General features: G+C 44.5%; 1 protein-coding gene across 1 annotated transcript; it reads left to right on the forward strand.

The window, feature by feature from the left end:
- The first annotated feature begins 215 nt into the window (after window positions 1-215).
- Window positions 216-3109, forward strand: fzd9b (frizzled class receptor 9b). Its single transcript, XM_082504116.1, has one exon. The coding sequence runs from the start codon at window positions 847-849 to the stop codon at window positions 2602-2604; it is 1758 nt and encodes a 585-aa protein (XP_082360242.1). The 5' UTR covers window positions 216-846; the 3' UTR covers window positions 2605-3109.
- Window positions 3110-13980: the final 10871 nt, after the last annotated feature.

Below are 13980 nucleotides of genomic sequence, written 5' to 3' on the forward strand. Positions count from 1 at the left end.
CATGGTATCCTCATTACTGCATGTAAGTTTTTATTATTATAGCTGTTCCTGAGTGAGATTTTTTGCCTTTTTTAACTGCTGCCCTACGTCGTGTTTTGAAAAGTTGCCAAATAAGTGCAGCAGCTTTTCTGTCACATCGATAATTTTGTTTTTTACTCGAGTGTGCAAACGACTATATTCGTCGTGACATTGCAGCTTCCCCCCACCCTCCAGGCAAAGCGCCTGAAAGGGTAGGCATACTATTCAGGGCAGAAATGTCAGAGGTATTTGACCATCCTCCAGCATCTGTCTGATAATTTTCCTTGTGTAGTGCTCGGGCTGAAATGTGAGCGTCACGGAGCGCCCACCCTCCTCCTCCTCTTCTCCGTCTCTCCCTCAGTGAAGTCCCACTGAGCGGCTTTCAAACTTCAGTGTCGAGCCTGAAAGCGGAGGAGGAAGAGCTGGAGCCGACAAACAGCCTCACAGCAGCTCAAACAGCCGCTGTGATCGCTGCCTCTCTTTTTCTCTTCGCTCGGTCCACTTTGAGGATTTACGCACAGCTCCCCGGCGTTTGATTTTACGATTTTTGTTTTTGTTTTCGTTCCTCAATCTTGTATCGAAGTTTCTGTCACGTTTTAGTCACGGACCTTTATCTCGGCAGACTGTGGGAGTAACCGCTTTAATTCAGGACTAAATCATAACAGCGAGCCGCTCCGAGTGCAGCTGGGGAGGTTTTCTAACGGAGAGCTGGCTGAATTTCGACCTGCCCTCGACATGGGGAAATAGCGGGGATCCTCTCTACCCGACCCCGTGTGTCTTCTGAAAGACAGAGACCCCTTTTTTTTTCTTTTCTTTTTGGCCGAAACGATGAGTATGGACGGCTGTCCGCTGAAGGTGGTGATTTTTTTGTGGTGTCTGCTGGTGATTTCGGGTTCCAGCTTTGAGATTGGCTCCTACGACCTGGAGCGTGGCAGACCGGCCAAGTGCGAGCTCATCACGATCCCCATGTGCCAGGGGATCGGCTACAACCTGACCCGGATGCCCAACTTCATGGCCCACGACGACCAGAAGGAGGCTGCCATCAAACTGCAAGAGTTTGCCCCCCTGGTGCATTACGGCTGCCATGTGCACCTCCGCTTCTTCCTCTGCTCCCTCTTCGCCCCCATGTGCACGGACAAAGTGTCCACCTCCATCCCCGCATGCAGACCCATGTGCGAGCAGGCCAAGGAGAAGTGCGCTCCCGTCATGAAGAAGTTCAGCTACACCTGGCCGGAGTCACTTAATTGCGAAAAGCTGCCTACCAGGAATGACCCCAACGCTCTGTGCATGGAAGCCCCGGAGAACGAAACCAGGACGGAGGGGAAGAAAGGGGAGGGCATGCTTCCAGTGCCCCCTCGCCCCAGGCAGCCGGGCACGGGCAACACCCGCTCTCCGGGCAGCGTGGGTTCCTGCGAGAACCCAGACAAGTTCCAGTTTGTGGAGAAGAGCCAGTCTTGCGCTCCACGCTGTTCCCCTGCTGTGGATGTCTTCTGGTCTAGGCAGGACAAAGACTTTGCTTTCATTTGGATGACTGTGTGGTCCATCCTGTGCTTCGTCTCCACCGCTTTCACCGTCCTGACCTTCCTCCTGGAGCCTCACCGCTTCCAGTACCCAGAGCGACCCATTATCTTCCTCTCCATGTGTTACAATGTCTACTCCGTGGCCTTCATCATCCGCTCAGTGGCTGGGCCCGAGAACATCGCCTGCGACCGTGAGCACGGCGAGCTGTACATCATCCAAGAGGGGCTGGAGTCCACCGGCTGCACCATCGTCTTCCTCATCCTCTACTACTTTGGCATGGCCTCGTCTATCTGGTGGGTCATCCTCACCCTCACCTGGTTCCTGGCTGCAGGGAAGAAGTGGGGCCACGAGGCTATCGAAGCTCACAGCAACTACTTCCACATGGCTGCTTGGGGGATCCCTGCTCTCAAAACTATCGTCATCCTCACTATGAGGAAGGTGGCTGGAGACGAGCTGACGGGGCTGTGCTACGTAGGAAGCATGGACTCGGGCGCCCTCACGGGCTTCGTCCTGATCCCTCTGTCATGTTACCTCATCATCGGCACCTCCTTTATTCTCACGGGCTTCGTGGCGCTCTTCCACATCCGGAAAGTGATGAAAACCGAGGGCACCAACACGGAGAAGCTGGAGAAGCTCATGGTGAAAATCGGCATCTACTCCATCCTCTACACCGTGCCGGCCACCTGCGTCATAGTCTGCTACTTCTACGAGAGGCTCAACATGGACTACTGGAAGCTGAGGGGGCTGCAGATGAAGTGCGGATCTTTCAACGGACCCGGCAGCGACTGCTCGCTTCAGACGTCCGTGCCCACAGTGGCCGTGTTCATGCTGAAGATCTTCATGTCGCTGGTGGTCGGTATCACCAGCGGGGTGTGGGTTTGGAGCTCCAAGACCCTGCAGACCTGGCAGGGCCTGTGCAGCAGGAAGCTGGCAGACAGGACTAGTAGTAGGAAACCCTGCAGCGGTGTCAGCTGCGGCAGCACACACTGCCACTACAAATCTCCTGCTGTGGTTCTGCACATGGCCAAGACTGACCTGCACTCAGACAACCCCACACACGTCTGAGATTGAGCACACACACACACACTCACACACCTTTGCCCTGTGTAAGGAGCTGCTAAAAGACTTAATATGAAGATGAGGCATTGAATTGAACTGTCACTTACTTCTGTGCTGCTGCCAAGGGACACGAAGCTACACCATGAGAAACTATAAACAGTATTCAGTGCATAAAGGGAAAAATGTTCAGTATTGCTATCCATATGTTTCCTGTTCATAGTGTTCTGTGCAGTAGACATGCCCGGTGTTGCAAAGAGAGGGAAAAAGAGACTCGTAGGGGAGGTATGTTGGGAAATATTAGCGTATTCTCCTCCCTGAAAGTGGCATGATTAACTGTATAAATGTGTATAAATGTGTTATTTATTGTCAATATATTTAATTTAAAGTTCACCTTGGCTCTTACAGGATTTGTTGTTTAGATACATTTATTAAAAAGGTCGTGGGAAATCAAGTGCCTTTTCTAAGACCTCTGGTTCTGGCCTTTTGAAGGATAATAAATTTGCGGAACTCATCCTCAACTTTCTTGCCTTCTTGTTGTTTTGATGACCGTTTAACAGTTTCAGCAACCTTTAATAAGTTTTCGTGGCTACAGATGATTGTTTGAATAGATTTCGTAGCTTTTCTTCTTCAGGGATTTTTTTTTTTTACAGCAGGACTGCTGCCGCGTGTGTTGTCTTCCAAAGCGCAGGCTACATCCCAGAGGCGTCCCCGACAATAATCCTCAAAGAGAATTGCTGATGAATAGAGTGACAAACCGTGGCAAGTATTAATGTTTGCATCATCAGAGGAATATATTTAATTAATAGCTGTTTTAATCCTTCCGCCGAATCGCTGTTGTTGCCCTCTCGCTGCTCTATTTGATCCCCGTGCAAACACTCGGCACTTTGATGTGAGAGGACAGACCTGAAGTGGATTTCAGCCTTATTGCATGGTTTCACTGACAGATTGAAGCTTAGCGCACGCGGCCAAAACTGTGGTTGCTCATCGAGTAGATGGATTATTAACTTAATATTCGAGTTTATATGCGGCTTGTGTCTCTTGGAGCCTGCGCTTGTGATATGAATTAAGGAATTCCGCAAAGCAGTGCATTTTGTTTGGCTAAAGCAACGACGTGCTCTCAGAAACTGACACGAGGTATAAATGATCACTGGCTGATTCAGAGAGAAGGTATGCATAGCATTATTTTTCATTGAACAAATACTCTAAGTTGGTCCTCTGCAGCTAACTTTTCAGTAATAAACCTGATTTTAACTGTGCATGAGCGCTACCATCTCCTCACACGGTCCATAAAAAAGTGAAAATAAATAGCTTTTACATTACTGGACTTTAACAGTGTAAGCGCAAACGTAAACTGCAACCACACACACACACACACACACACACACAGCAAGTTGTGTGGAAATTAGTGTTTGACAGCGGTGGAGTTTATTATGTTTGTGTGTAATTGTGTGCTGTGTCACCACAATCACCAGCAGCAGCAGGAGCAGCTTGTGGGAGTGATAGTTTGGTAAAAGTGGGATGACCAGGAACGTTACCGGGATGTGAGCTGGGTGAAGCAGGGGTGAGCTCGCTGACCATCTCCGCACATCTAAAAGTTGTGTCGTTTGCATTTTTTTTCTCCACCGCTTGAATTTCAGCCGAGTCATTAAGGATGTAATACAGCTTGTTCCACTGTTCAGTTATGACACGCACAGCATTTTTAAAATCAAAGGCAAGTTGTGTCTCTGCAGTAAATTAACCACATTTCCACTTGGCGTGGTGGTGTTGTCGTGGATTTGTGCAACGCATGAGTTAACTTAAATTACTTATTCCTTCCTTCGTTGGAAGAAGATGTGGGTTAACTACCAATATCCTCCCCTCTTTTGTTTTCATTGCTCAGCCATTGTAGATGCTGTCCACGGTTTTGGCAGGCGAGCGCTGCGAGTCCTGGACTCTGACACTGTGTGGATCACATTTAACTATTAAAAAGAGCTGTTTTGCTTGGAGAGCCCTCGCGGCCCGAGGCTCGGCTGGTGGTGTTTTTAGGCCACATGTTCCAGTTCACGAGCGACTGATCGGGGGCGCGTGCTTCCTCCCCGGTTCACACTCCAGTGACATGACCCAGAGAGGCCAAACACTTGCCGTGTGAGACACAAACCAGCTTGTCCCACCTGCGCTGAGCTGCTCTGATTAGATAGGAGCTGCAGAGGGTTAAGCCCCTCTTGAGCTTTTTTTAAATATATTTTTCCATGTAGTGCTGAATAAAAAGCCTCTTTTTTAAAATAAAAAAGTGGGGCCAGCAACAGCGACAGGATGTCTTTAATGTGTTTCTTTTCCACAAGTATGAAGTCTATCGCTGCATTTCCAGGTCACTGAGAGCTATTTTTAGCTCTTTTCTTTCACAGAGGAAAGGAATCACACAGCACAGCGCTTCAGATAGAGGCACGAACGAAAGAAAGGTTCATTCCAAAAACAGTTTGTTTGAGCTGTGGTTCTTTTGGCGCCAGATATGTGGCTGCCGGGAACACCTTGCCTTCACACACGCATACAAACGCGCACACACCTGAGGTCTGCGGGGCTGGAGGAGCGCCAGCCAATCAGCAGCAGGCTTGTTTTGAAGAAGACCCCACCCCATCTCCAGTAATGTCCAATTTCAGGAGTAAGTAAGCCCGGTCTCGCTCGAAAGATTTAGTTTGGCTGAGGCTCGGCACTGTTTTTCTTCTCCTCTGGCTCAGGAGGTTAAATAGTGTCAGAGTCAGTCACACTGAGCACCAAGTTTGTCTGGGCCAAGAGTGAGGCTACTCCCAGAAAAGGCAACACTTTTCCCTTATAGGTTTCTCAGGGAAATTTCATTGTGTGCGCTGAGAGCTTTACAGAGTATTTATTGATTCTGTTTATCCGGGATTTGTACAATTTGTTTTCGACTAAAAGGCGTAAAAACACCTCAGCGGTTATCCCGCTTTAGCTGCTGACACTGTGTTTTTGTCTGCTGAGGAGAAATCCCTCCATCTGGTCATGGGTCTGATTAAAGGCGATCATTATGGCATCAGTACGCCTCCCTCATAGACTTAAAACCCCTGCCCAACCCTGAGGGTAAAAAGAGAAAATAAAGCATCCTTCATTACCCTGCCCTCCCTCCCTTCTGCAGCCCCTCACCCCCCTTGAGCACTATCCCTTTCCTGTGCTGTTTTGATGTGTAAATGAGCGCATTGAAAACCTGCAGGCCCCCAAAGAGATGCTTTCCATGAAAATGCGGCAGTCAGAGAGCACCAAAGTTCACACAGCTCACCAGTCCTCGCAACCGGACTCCAATCAGACGCCCAGTACACGCACAAAAACCACACAACGCGACCGCGCGCGCATGCTGATATCACGGCCCGCGCGGCGACCTCTGAGGCAAGTTTGATGGTGACTTTTTGTCTAAAATGAGGATTTCAGTGTCAAGTGGCAGAGGAAGAGATTGAGGGGCTGAGGTTTTCCAGCCGGTTTAATGAAAGCAGGCAGACTGAGAGATGAAAAGCCGTTTTGCAGAGGGTTTCTTATTGTTTAAGAACCTCTAATGTAGCACAGAGGGAATGCTTAAAGGTGTTTTCACCATTCAAAATTACTGTGTCATACATACATCTGTTGGAGGTTTGTATACAGGTACTGAAAGTCCATCTCCAGTTACCTCTCTGTGTTGTTTGAGAGATATTTTTAAGGATAAAGTCCAGCTGTTGCTCGTCCAAGTTCACGTCAATATTTTCAGTGCTGCTGTCTGGGGGAAAAAGGCCCATCTGCCTCACTTCAGTAAAGGAAAGAAAGTCAGTTTGTATTTAAAATATTATCCATTACCTAGAAGGTTTGGTCAGTTTTAACAAGTCAGATATTAAATATCCATATCACACTGACCTGATATTTATTACTCTGTGGATCGCAGTCTCAGCTGTAACTGTGCTTGATGTGAGCTCAAGGACACGTACCTTCAGTCTTCATCCTTTCATCTTCATCTAACGAGGGTAGAGACACGAACAAGAGGAAGTGTTCCTTTGAATTAAAATCAGAATGAACTATGAATTAAACATCGTCCAAAAGGGACTCAAATCAACATTTAAAACTTCAATGAAGAGCACGCAGGCACAGCAACAATCTGCAGCACGGCTTACAAGCGGGTGCACACGTTTGTGGCGTTGTTGAGATGGCAAAATTACAGAAAGAAGCTAAAGTTTTGTTTCAGGACCTTAACAAGGAGTGTCGACTCGCTCCGAGATATAAGAGGAGTTAAATATAATAAGGAGCAGTGAGTGAGGAAAGCTCACGGTAAGGAAAAAAGTAAAAATGGGTGACTATTGTTGTATTGAAATCATAATTAATAATGCCCTTACTTCACTCTTTAGCGTCATCCACTGACACTAAAGAGTGCACAAGAAACAGGAAGTGACTGCACCTTTCAGACACCTGGAAACCAATGAACAGCCACAACCTCTAGGAGAGAACTCTTCTGCAGCCAATCACAGTCCATCCAGGAGTGACTGCAGTCACTCAGATAACTACAGCATATCTAAATTATAAATTAAGAGAGACTGGCAACACATTGGAATCAATTGGAGTTAGTCTGTCCAATGGCAGCTCATCTCTTTGCAATAGGAAACTCGGTTCAACTGGTTGCTTTCTGGTTTTACTCCCATAGGAAAGCAAGGTTACCAAGACTACTGTTTAAGCCCATTCCTGCATTAACTATGTTGTTATTTGTGGAGGATTTCTGAATTGTCTGTTCCCGGTCTGCAAGTTTCTGGTTGGACGCTGAAGTAGTTCATGTGAATTTCTGTTTACTGGGATCTTCTATGTATGTAGACATCAGATTTGCAATTTTCAGTGATTTATTACAGACACACTGCTGTATTATCACAAACAGACTGCATGCTATTATCAACTTGACCCCATTCAAACACAAACTGATCGCAGACTTCATCTTTTATCATCTTCCTGATGCATCCAAGTGGCTTCGAGGAGGACAACTGAATGATCGCAGACCTGGTCTCCGTCTGTGAAGCAATCATTTCAAATGCAACAAGACTACAAGTCCATTGTTTCCCTAGTGCTTAATATCCAATCCGACCACATTGGACCTTCGGGTTGTTCCAAGTCCAGGGATGAAAAAATGACAATGTTTTGTAAAATCCACTCTTTGTGATGTTCAGAGTTATAGAATTAGTGAGAGCTACAATCATTATTCTCAAACGTGTTGCTGTTCTGAAAGGGTGTATTTTAACTCACCCTATGATCTTCTACTAGAGTGAACCAGTACGTGATCTCCTGGTTTATAAAACTGCCAGTTTTGCCACAGGTCTCTAGAGCGGGACCTCTATCTGAAATATTCAAGACACCAAAGACAAAAGATGGTTTGAGCAAGTGGCATTACCGAGAGGATATGGTTCTAATTGTGAAGTTACTTTGGGACAAATTAAGTTAAAGATGTCAAAAGTGCAGGGAAAACAGCGCTGTAGGTCAGAACAAATAAAAACATAAGAGGTACGGATGGGAGTAGGAGCACTTTACAGGAAGTGAAAGTTTGAAGAAAAAGTTTCCAGCTTTTTGCTGTATCTTTTTTTAAATATATATTTTTTTGTTTTTTCACGTCCTTTGATCAATAAGCAGAAGACAGAGAAGTAAAGCTTTCTCATCCCTCTGTACTCATTCCTGTGCTCCGTCTGCCTGTGGCTGAAGGAGAGATGAATCAGTGAACAGAGGGAGGTTCCACCGCTCGCTCTCGCTCTCTGAAGCCAACAGCATTGCTGTGATCACTGTTAATCTCCTTTGCCACTCTGCTGCCATCTCCTCAAATACATTCATCTCATTTCCAATAGCGTTCGCAGCCTCTTCTTCCTTTCTAATTAGGCACCGTCAAGATTTCAGAAGTCACCCTTTGGTGTTCTGCAGTAAGCGAGATGGCTCTTTGAGCAAGGGGGTCAGCCATGGCAAGTATTTGTTTGAGGGCTAAATCACAGCAGGCCTTTCATCATGTTGTTATGTTGCACGATCAGAGGCTTGGGATTATGTAGGTCAGACGTTGGAGAGTGAGAGCACCCCTTTTGTAGCTGCCATTTTTATTCAGTTGCTAGGCAGCACCCGCTCTAATCTCTTGTACCAAAGAGTCTCTCCCCAGAGAAAAAGAGAGGGAGCAGGAGTTACAAAGGACGGGAAAAAATGTGAAAAAAAGCATCAACAAAGAACACAAACCCATGCAAGGACTGCTTTTAGAAACACTCTAAAGGGAGGGAGCGGAAATGGACAGGATGTGGGAGTCTAAGCTCGGCCCTGAAACCTGCTCTGGCCCTCCTGAACATCTTTAAACCCCTGTGGACTGTTTGTGCCATTGACTCGCTAACTAAAGGATCAACAACAGCGGGCTACATTCAGCATTTGAATCTGTGGCACTCTTGCTTAACGCCGGGAAGCGAAAACTTAACAGCCTTCAGTTCTCGAGTCTAGCTTTTCAAAACAAGTGGAACAGCTCCAGTGGGTCAGTCAAAGCAGGACAGTTGATGAAAGTCACAATGTTGACACAGATTTTCTGTCAGCGAGTGCCAAAATGGATCAGAACCGCTCAGATGTGGAGCTCGGTCTTCTGGCAAAGTGTGTCTGCTGTCGCGCTGCTGCTGCTGCACCCCCATCCTAAATGTGCTCATGTCACGCTCCGCCATCAAAGGCTCACCCCTCGGCTCTGTGTTCTGAGAAAAGGAGGCACACCACCCCCCACCCCCACCCACTGATCCTCCCCTCCCACCCCAGCCCCGGGCTCAGTAAGGATCTGCTATTCTCGGTTGCATTTCACACGCTTTGATTTGGAGTTTTGAAGTTTGTTCTTGTCTGCCTTTTTTCCTCTCTATTTTTTTTGACTTAGTTCTATTTCATATTGACTGTTTTGATTCATGAAGTTTTCAGATGATGAATGCTCTGAAAAACTGGCACTGCAGCACTGATGGCTCTAATGCTGTCTGTAATCGCATACGCCTGCTCTCAGTCAGTGAGCCTTTGCAATGACAAAGAAGGTGTAATGGAGACCAGGGGTTCCATTACCTGGTTGGTATTGTTAATAATAAATTGTTGGATTGGGAATTTAAAATAGGGTAATAAAGGAAACACATTAGATCTTTTGGAGTCTTTTATTAGGTTATTTGATATACAATTAAATTGACAGCTTGTAACAGAAAAGAGACAGTGGGACTGGCCATCCTACCTGTGTCGGAAAAGAGCCAAAGTTAGAGCTGTTTGCAGTTAATCATTTATCAATAACCTAAACATATGTGAAATGAGAACTTGTAAAGGTACTCACCTGTCCTAGTTGCTTCTTGCAGGATGTGGAGCAAAAGAGGCTCAATCACCTGTTTAAGAGCTCTTGGAGCAGACCAGTGTGCCAGGTTAGGGAGTATGGATAAAGAGGGTTTTAATTTAGATAGAAATGGGTGAAGCTTATGTTATTGGTTTGTTTATAGTATGTGTTGGAAATATGTATATGTTTGTGATGTGCTTTGATGTTATTGTATGTTTGTTTGTGTGGAGGGTTATGTGTTCATTTTGATTAGTTAACCCCCATACTTGGGCTATTCCAGATGCTCACCTGAAAAGGTAGAGTATAAAAGGAAGCCATTTTGTTTAGTTGTAGTTAGTGTTTGTGCTGTTATCATGCTCCTTCTTTAATAAAGTGCCAATCCATGGATGTCTTTTACTCCAGTCTCGCGTCATATTATTGGACAGAACCTATGACCGCCGGCCAAAACTGACAGAAGGCCAATAAACTGTATGCAAAACAATGAGTTAGTCTTAATCTCAAACATTTACATCCTTGCAGGGAGTGAGATGAGAGGACTGCTAGGCTACCTCTGCAGATTTAGCATAAAGTCTGAAAAGTTACTTATTTGCAAAGTTGCAAGCCTGCTGTTTTTGTTGAATATTTTCCAGATTTTCCTTCTACAGTGTATTGACTCTCTTGGCAGAACTGAGATGAGCGCTAGTACCATCGTTATATCTGTATTCAAACAATAAGCTGCTAGCTAGTAGCTTAGCAAAAGTCCTTGAGACACCACTCATTTCTTTAGATTTTGCCAGGAAAATGGGTCCAGAGATTTATTCAAATGTGCAAATACACAAAGAAATACAATATGTGTAAATATGTTAATCATAGCCTTAAAAGTATACGTTTTTGGAATTTCTTTAAGTATGACAGGAATGCACTGTCATGTCTAGAAATAAAGCTGCTACCAATCAGACACTTTCCAGGTGGTTTTCTGAGTTCATAATTTCATCAATTTTGACAAGATCCCCAAAACCACTGGCTGAAATGCAGCTCAAGAAATCAGAAGCCTCCACTGTGTTTTATAAATGGCTACAGACACTCACTGTTGTACTTGACCTCCTCCATACATCGTGACAACAAACTGAACTAAAATTTTAAGTTTGGATTAATCGCTCCATCACACCTGTTGTCACTGATTTTCAGTCCAGTTCTTGTGTAATTTGGTATGCGTCAATCTTTTCTCCCTGTTTCCCTTCCTTAACAATAACTTCTTGACAGCTTTCCGCCGAGACCATTTCTGATGAGGCTTCAGTGAATCAACTGAAGGGCCAGATGCATCTCTCAGGTTCTGTGTCAAGTCTTTCCTGTATTTTTTCCCATTTCTTAAAGACATGACTTCCAGATACTGTTTATCTGGTGTAAATAGTTTTTCAGGCCTACCCCTTCTTTTTCTTTTTTCCTCCATTTATTCAGTTTCATCAATTTTTGAGGATAGGAAATGTTTTCCACTAATAGCTCAATGGGGAATCCCCTTATTGGCATCATCTGCCTGTGTTATCTATGGCATCTTTCCTACATTAAACAACAAAAAAAACAAAAAAAAAAACAAAAAAAATGGGGCCAAATCGTGTGTATAGTAATACAATTTTAAATTAGCTGAGTTGTCTGCGATCTGTTGACTCAACACACTGCTTCATAGTTCAAATTAGTTTCCTTTTTATATTGACTCATCAATGAATGACTCATAGGTCAGCATTAAGCAAACATAAAAATCGTCATCTAAAAGGTAAAAGTAGTGGACTGAAATTTGGTGAGAAAGCATCCAGTGCCCAAACTAAAAACCCTGAAAGACCTTCAGAAAGCCTGAAGAATTATTGATCAAGAGCATTTAAAAAACTACAAGTCTGGCTGCTTAGAAGCAAAATATACAGCAATGAGGGTAGACTTTTGCACATCACTTTAGTTGATAGTTAGACTGGAAACAAGTGTGAGCAAGTAAGAAAATCTGCAAGCCAGTACCTCTAAATCTCTGTCATTAACATGCTATTATAAATTTTATTTCCATAAAAAAATCACAAGTCTGAAACTATTTTACCATTAGTCTTTTGCAAAGCTAAGCTAACTGTTGGCTATCTTTGTAATTAGCAAATATTTCACAGAATTACACGCACAAAAAAATTGTAAGTCAATAGTTTCTTGTTTTCTTAGAGTAAAAGAAAGACTAGAGTAAGAGAAAGACTAGTACCACTCTGTCTTTTTGCTAAACATGACGCTAAAGCTAGCCACCCGCTACCTAGCAAAGAGATTGGAAAGAAGGGAAAACAGTGAGGTTTGACTTATCCAAACAAGATGCGGTTTCAAGAGAGGTTCTGTTCAAATATTTTTTACAAAAAGATTATATAAATTTGATGTAAAATCTTAATTAGCAAGATTTAAATGTTTTCTTTGTCACCTGTTTCCAGTCTTTATGCTAAGCTAAGCTAACCGGCAGGTGGATGGAACAAGGCTCAAACTGACGCTACATAACAAATGTTGAATTATCACTTTAAAACAGAGGGGTGATTTTACTCCACCAGACTTAATTGGCTAATTAAAGCGGCACTGTGTGAATGGTGCCTGTTATTGTGGGTGTGTGTGGAAAGTTGAAGGGTGTAGGGGGAGTCCTCAATATAACACCAATGGGAACAGTTTTCTAGCCTGGCTTCTGTTCTTTGTTTGCAAGAATGAGTGCGTTAATTAACTTGCGTGTTTGGCACTTTATGCAAGTATCCGCTCAGGTTGCCCGGGATTATTTGTATTCTGTAAATAAAAGGAGAATTTATTGAATAGGACATTTTGGGGCAGTTCAAACACATTTATCCAAAAAACAACTTTCCTATCATCAATTAAGCCCCTTTCTAGCCAGCACTGTTGACTCAGGCTGATCACTGTACATTAGCCAGTCTGCGGAGTAAAAGGAACCAGCTGGGGCCACACTCACTCCAACACTGGACCTTTTGTCAAGGTCTGAACCCCCTACAAGTAAAAGAAAAACCTTGTTGTATAAGACATTGTTCCTATTGTGGCGTGTTAAAGCTGCCATGCCAGGTCCAACACAGTGCTGAATAAACTGCGGTTTGTGTACATACTGTAACTGTAGGCTGTGGAAACGGAGTGAGGCAACGGTCTGTGATGATCTTGGCGGCTGGTGAGGATTTGGCATGCAGACCAAGGGCTACAGCAGCAGTACCACATGCGGCCTTTTCCCTCAGGATAATAACTGCCTGTGGAGGAGAGAGGGAGAAAACCTGCAAGGATCAGCCTTCCTGTTCACACCCCATCATGCATGAGCTGGCAGGATCCTTGTGTTGTTATGGTCATGAGACATTTCCTGTGTGTGTTTTGGGGTTGCATCTGGGCTTGTTTACAGCCTAGGCTAGAGCCTCATTAAGTGGAACATGGTACTAGGCGGATGTGGCGGGGGGGCTCAAGTGCCTATTAGTGGGACCAGTCTGTAGCCCCAAACCAGAACCCAACTGGGCCAGGTGCTTCAGCTGGGTTTCCAAAATACAGCCAAACATGGCGAAGGAAAGCTTACTCATTAGAAAAGTGTGCAATTAATTTAAAAAACCAGCACATGTATCATCCACGGAGGCCTCAGATGCAGAATTAAATAATGCTGGTGATATTCTGTGTTTCATTTCTTAACACATGCTTAACACACTTCACACCATCAGACTACTAATCACAAATTTCTGATCATAATATTTAAGCTTTTGGAATAGAAAGAATAAATGGTTTGTGTGCATTTGTTGAACACTAATTCCAGCTGTGTATATTAATACATAACACCACATTTATTTTTTAAAGTTCAGAAGTTCAAAGGAGGACCCGAAAATAAAGATGCAAAGTGTGCACGACGCCAGGTTGCAAAAACAAAGAGTGAGGCCTAATTTCAGAAAAACAGACTCACAGAAGTCCAGCCCAGTTCAGTAAAAGGTCAACCAAAGCAGCAAAAACAGGTACAAAAATCTCGAGTCAAGGCATCAGCTGAACCACAGGGGGACTGGCAATCTCAAAACAACAGCCAGGCGGAGCTTTAAACTGCCTATGTTACAGAAAAATGTGATTATAGTGCATTACTTTTT

This window comes from Aulonocara stuartgranti (assembly GCF_965226115.1).
Source record: "Aulonocara stuartgranti genome assembly, chromosome: 14".
NCBI lineage: Eukaryota > Metazoa > Chordata > Actinopteri > Cichliformes > Cichlidae > Aulonocara > Aulonocara stuartgranti.

Bases quoted from the DNA above. Each gene is read 5' to 3' on its own strand.
- fzd9b (XM_082504116.1), top strand. From the start codon at position 847: ATGAGTATGGACGGCTGTCCGCTGAAGGTGGTGATTTTTTTGTGGTGT.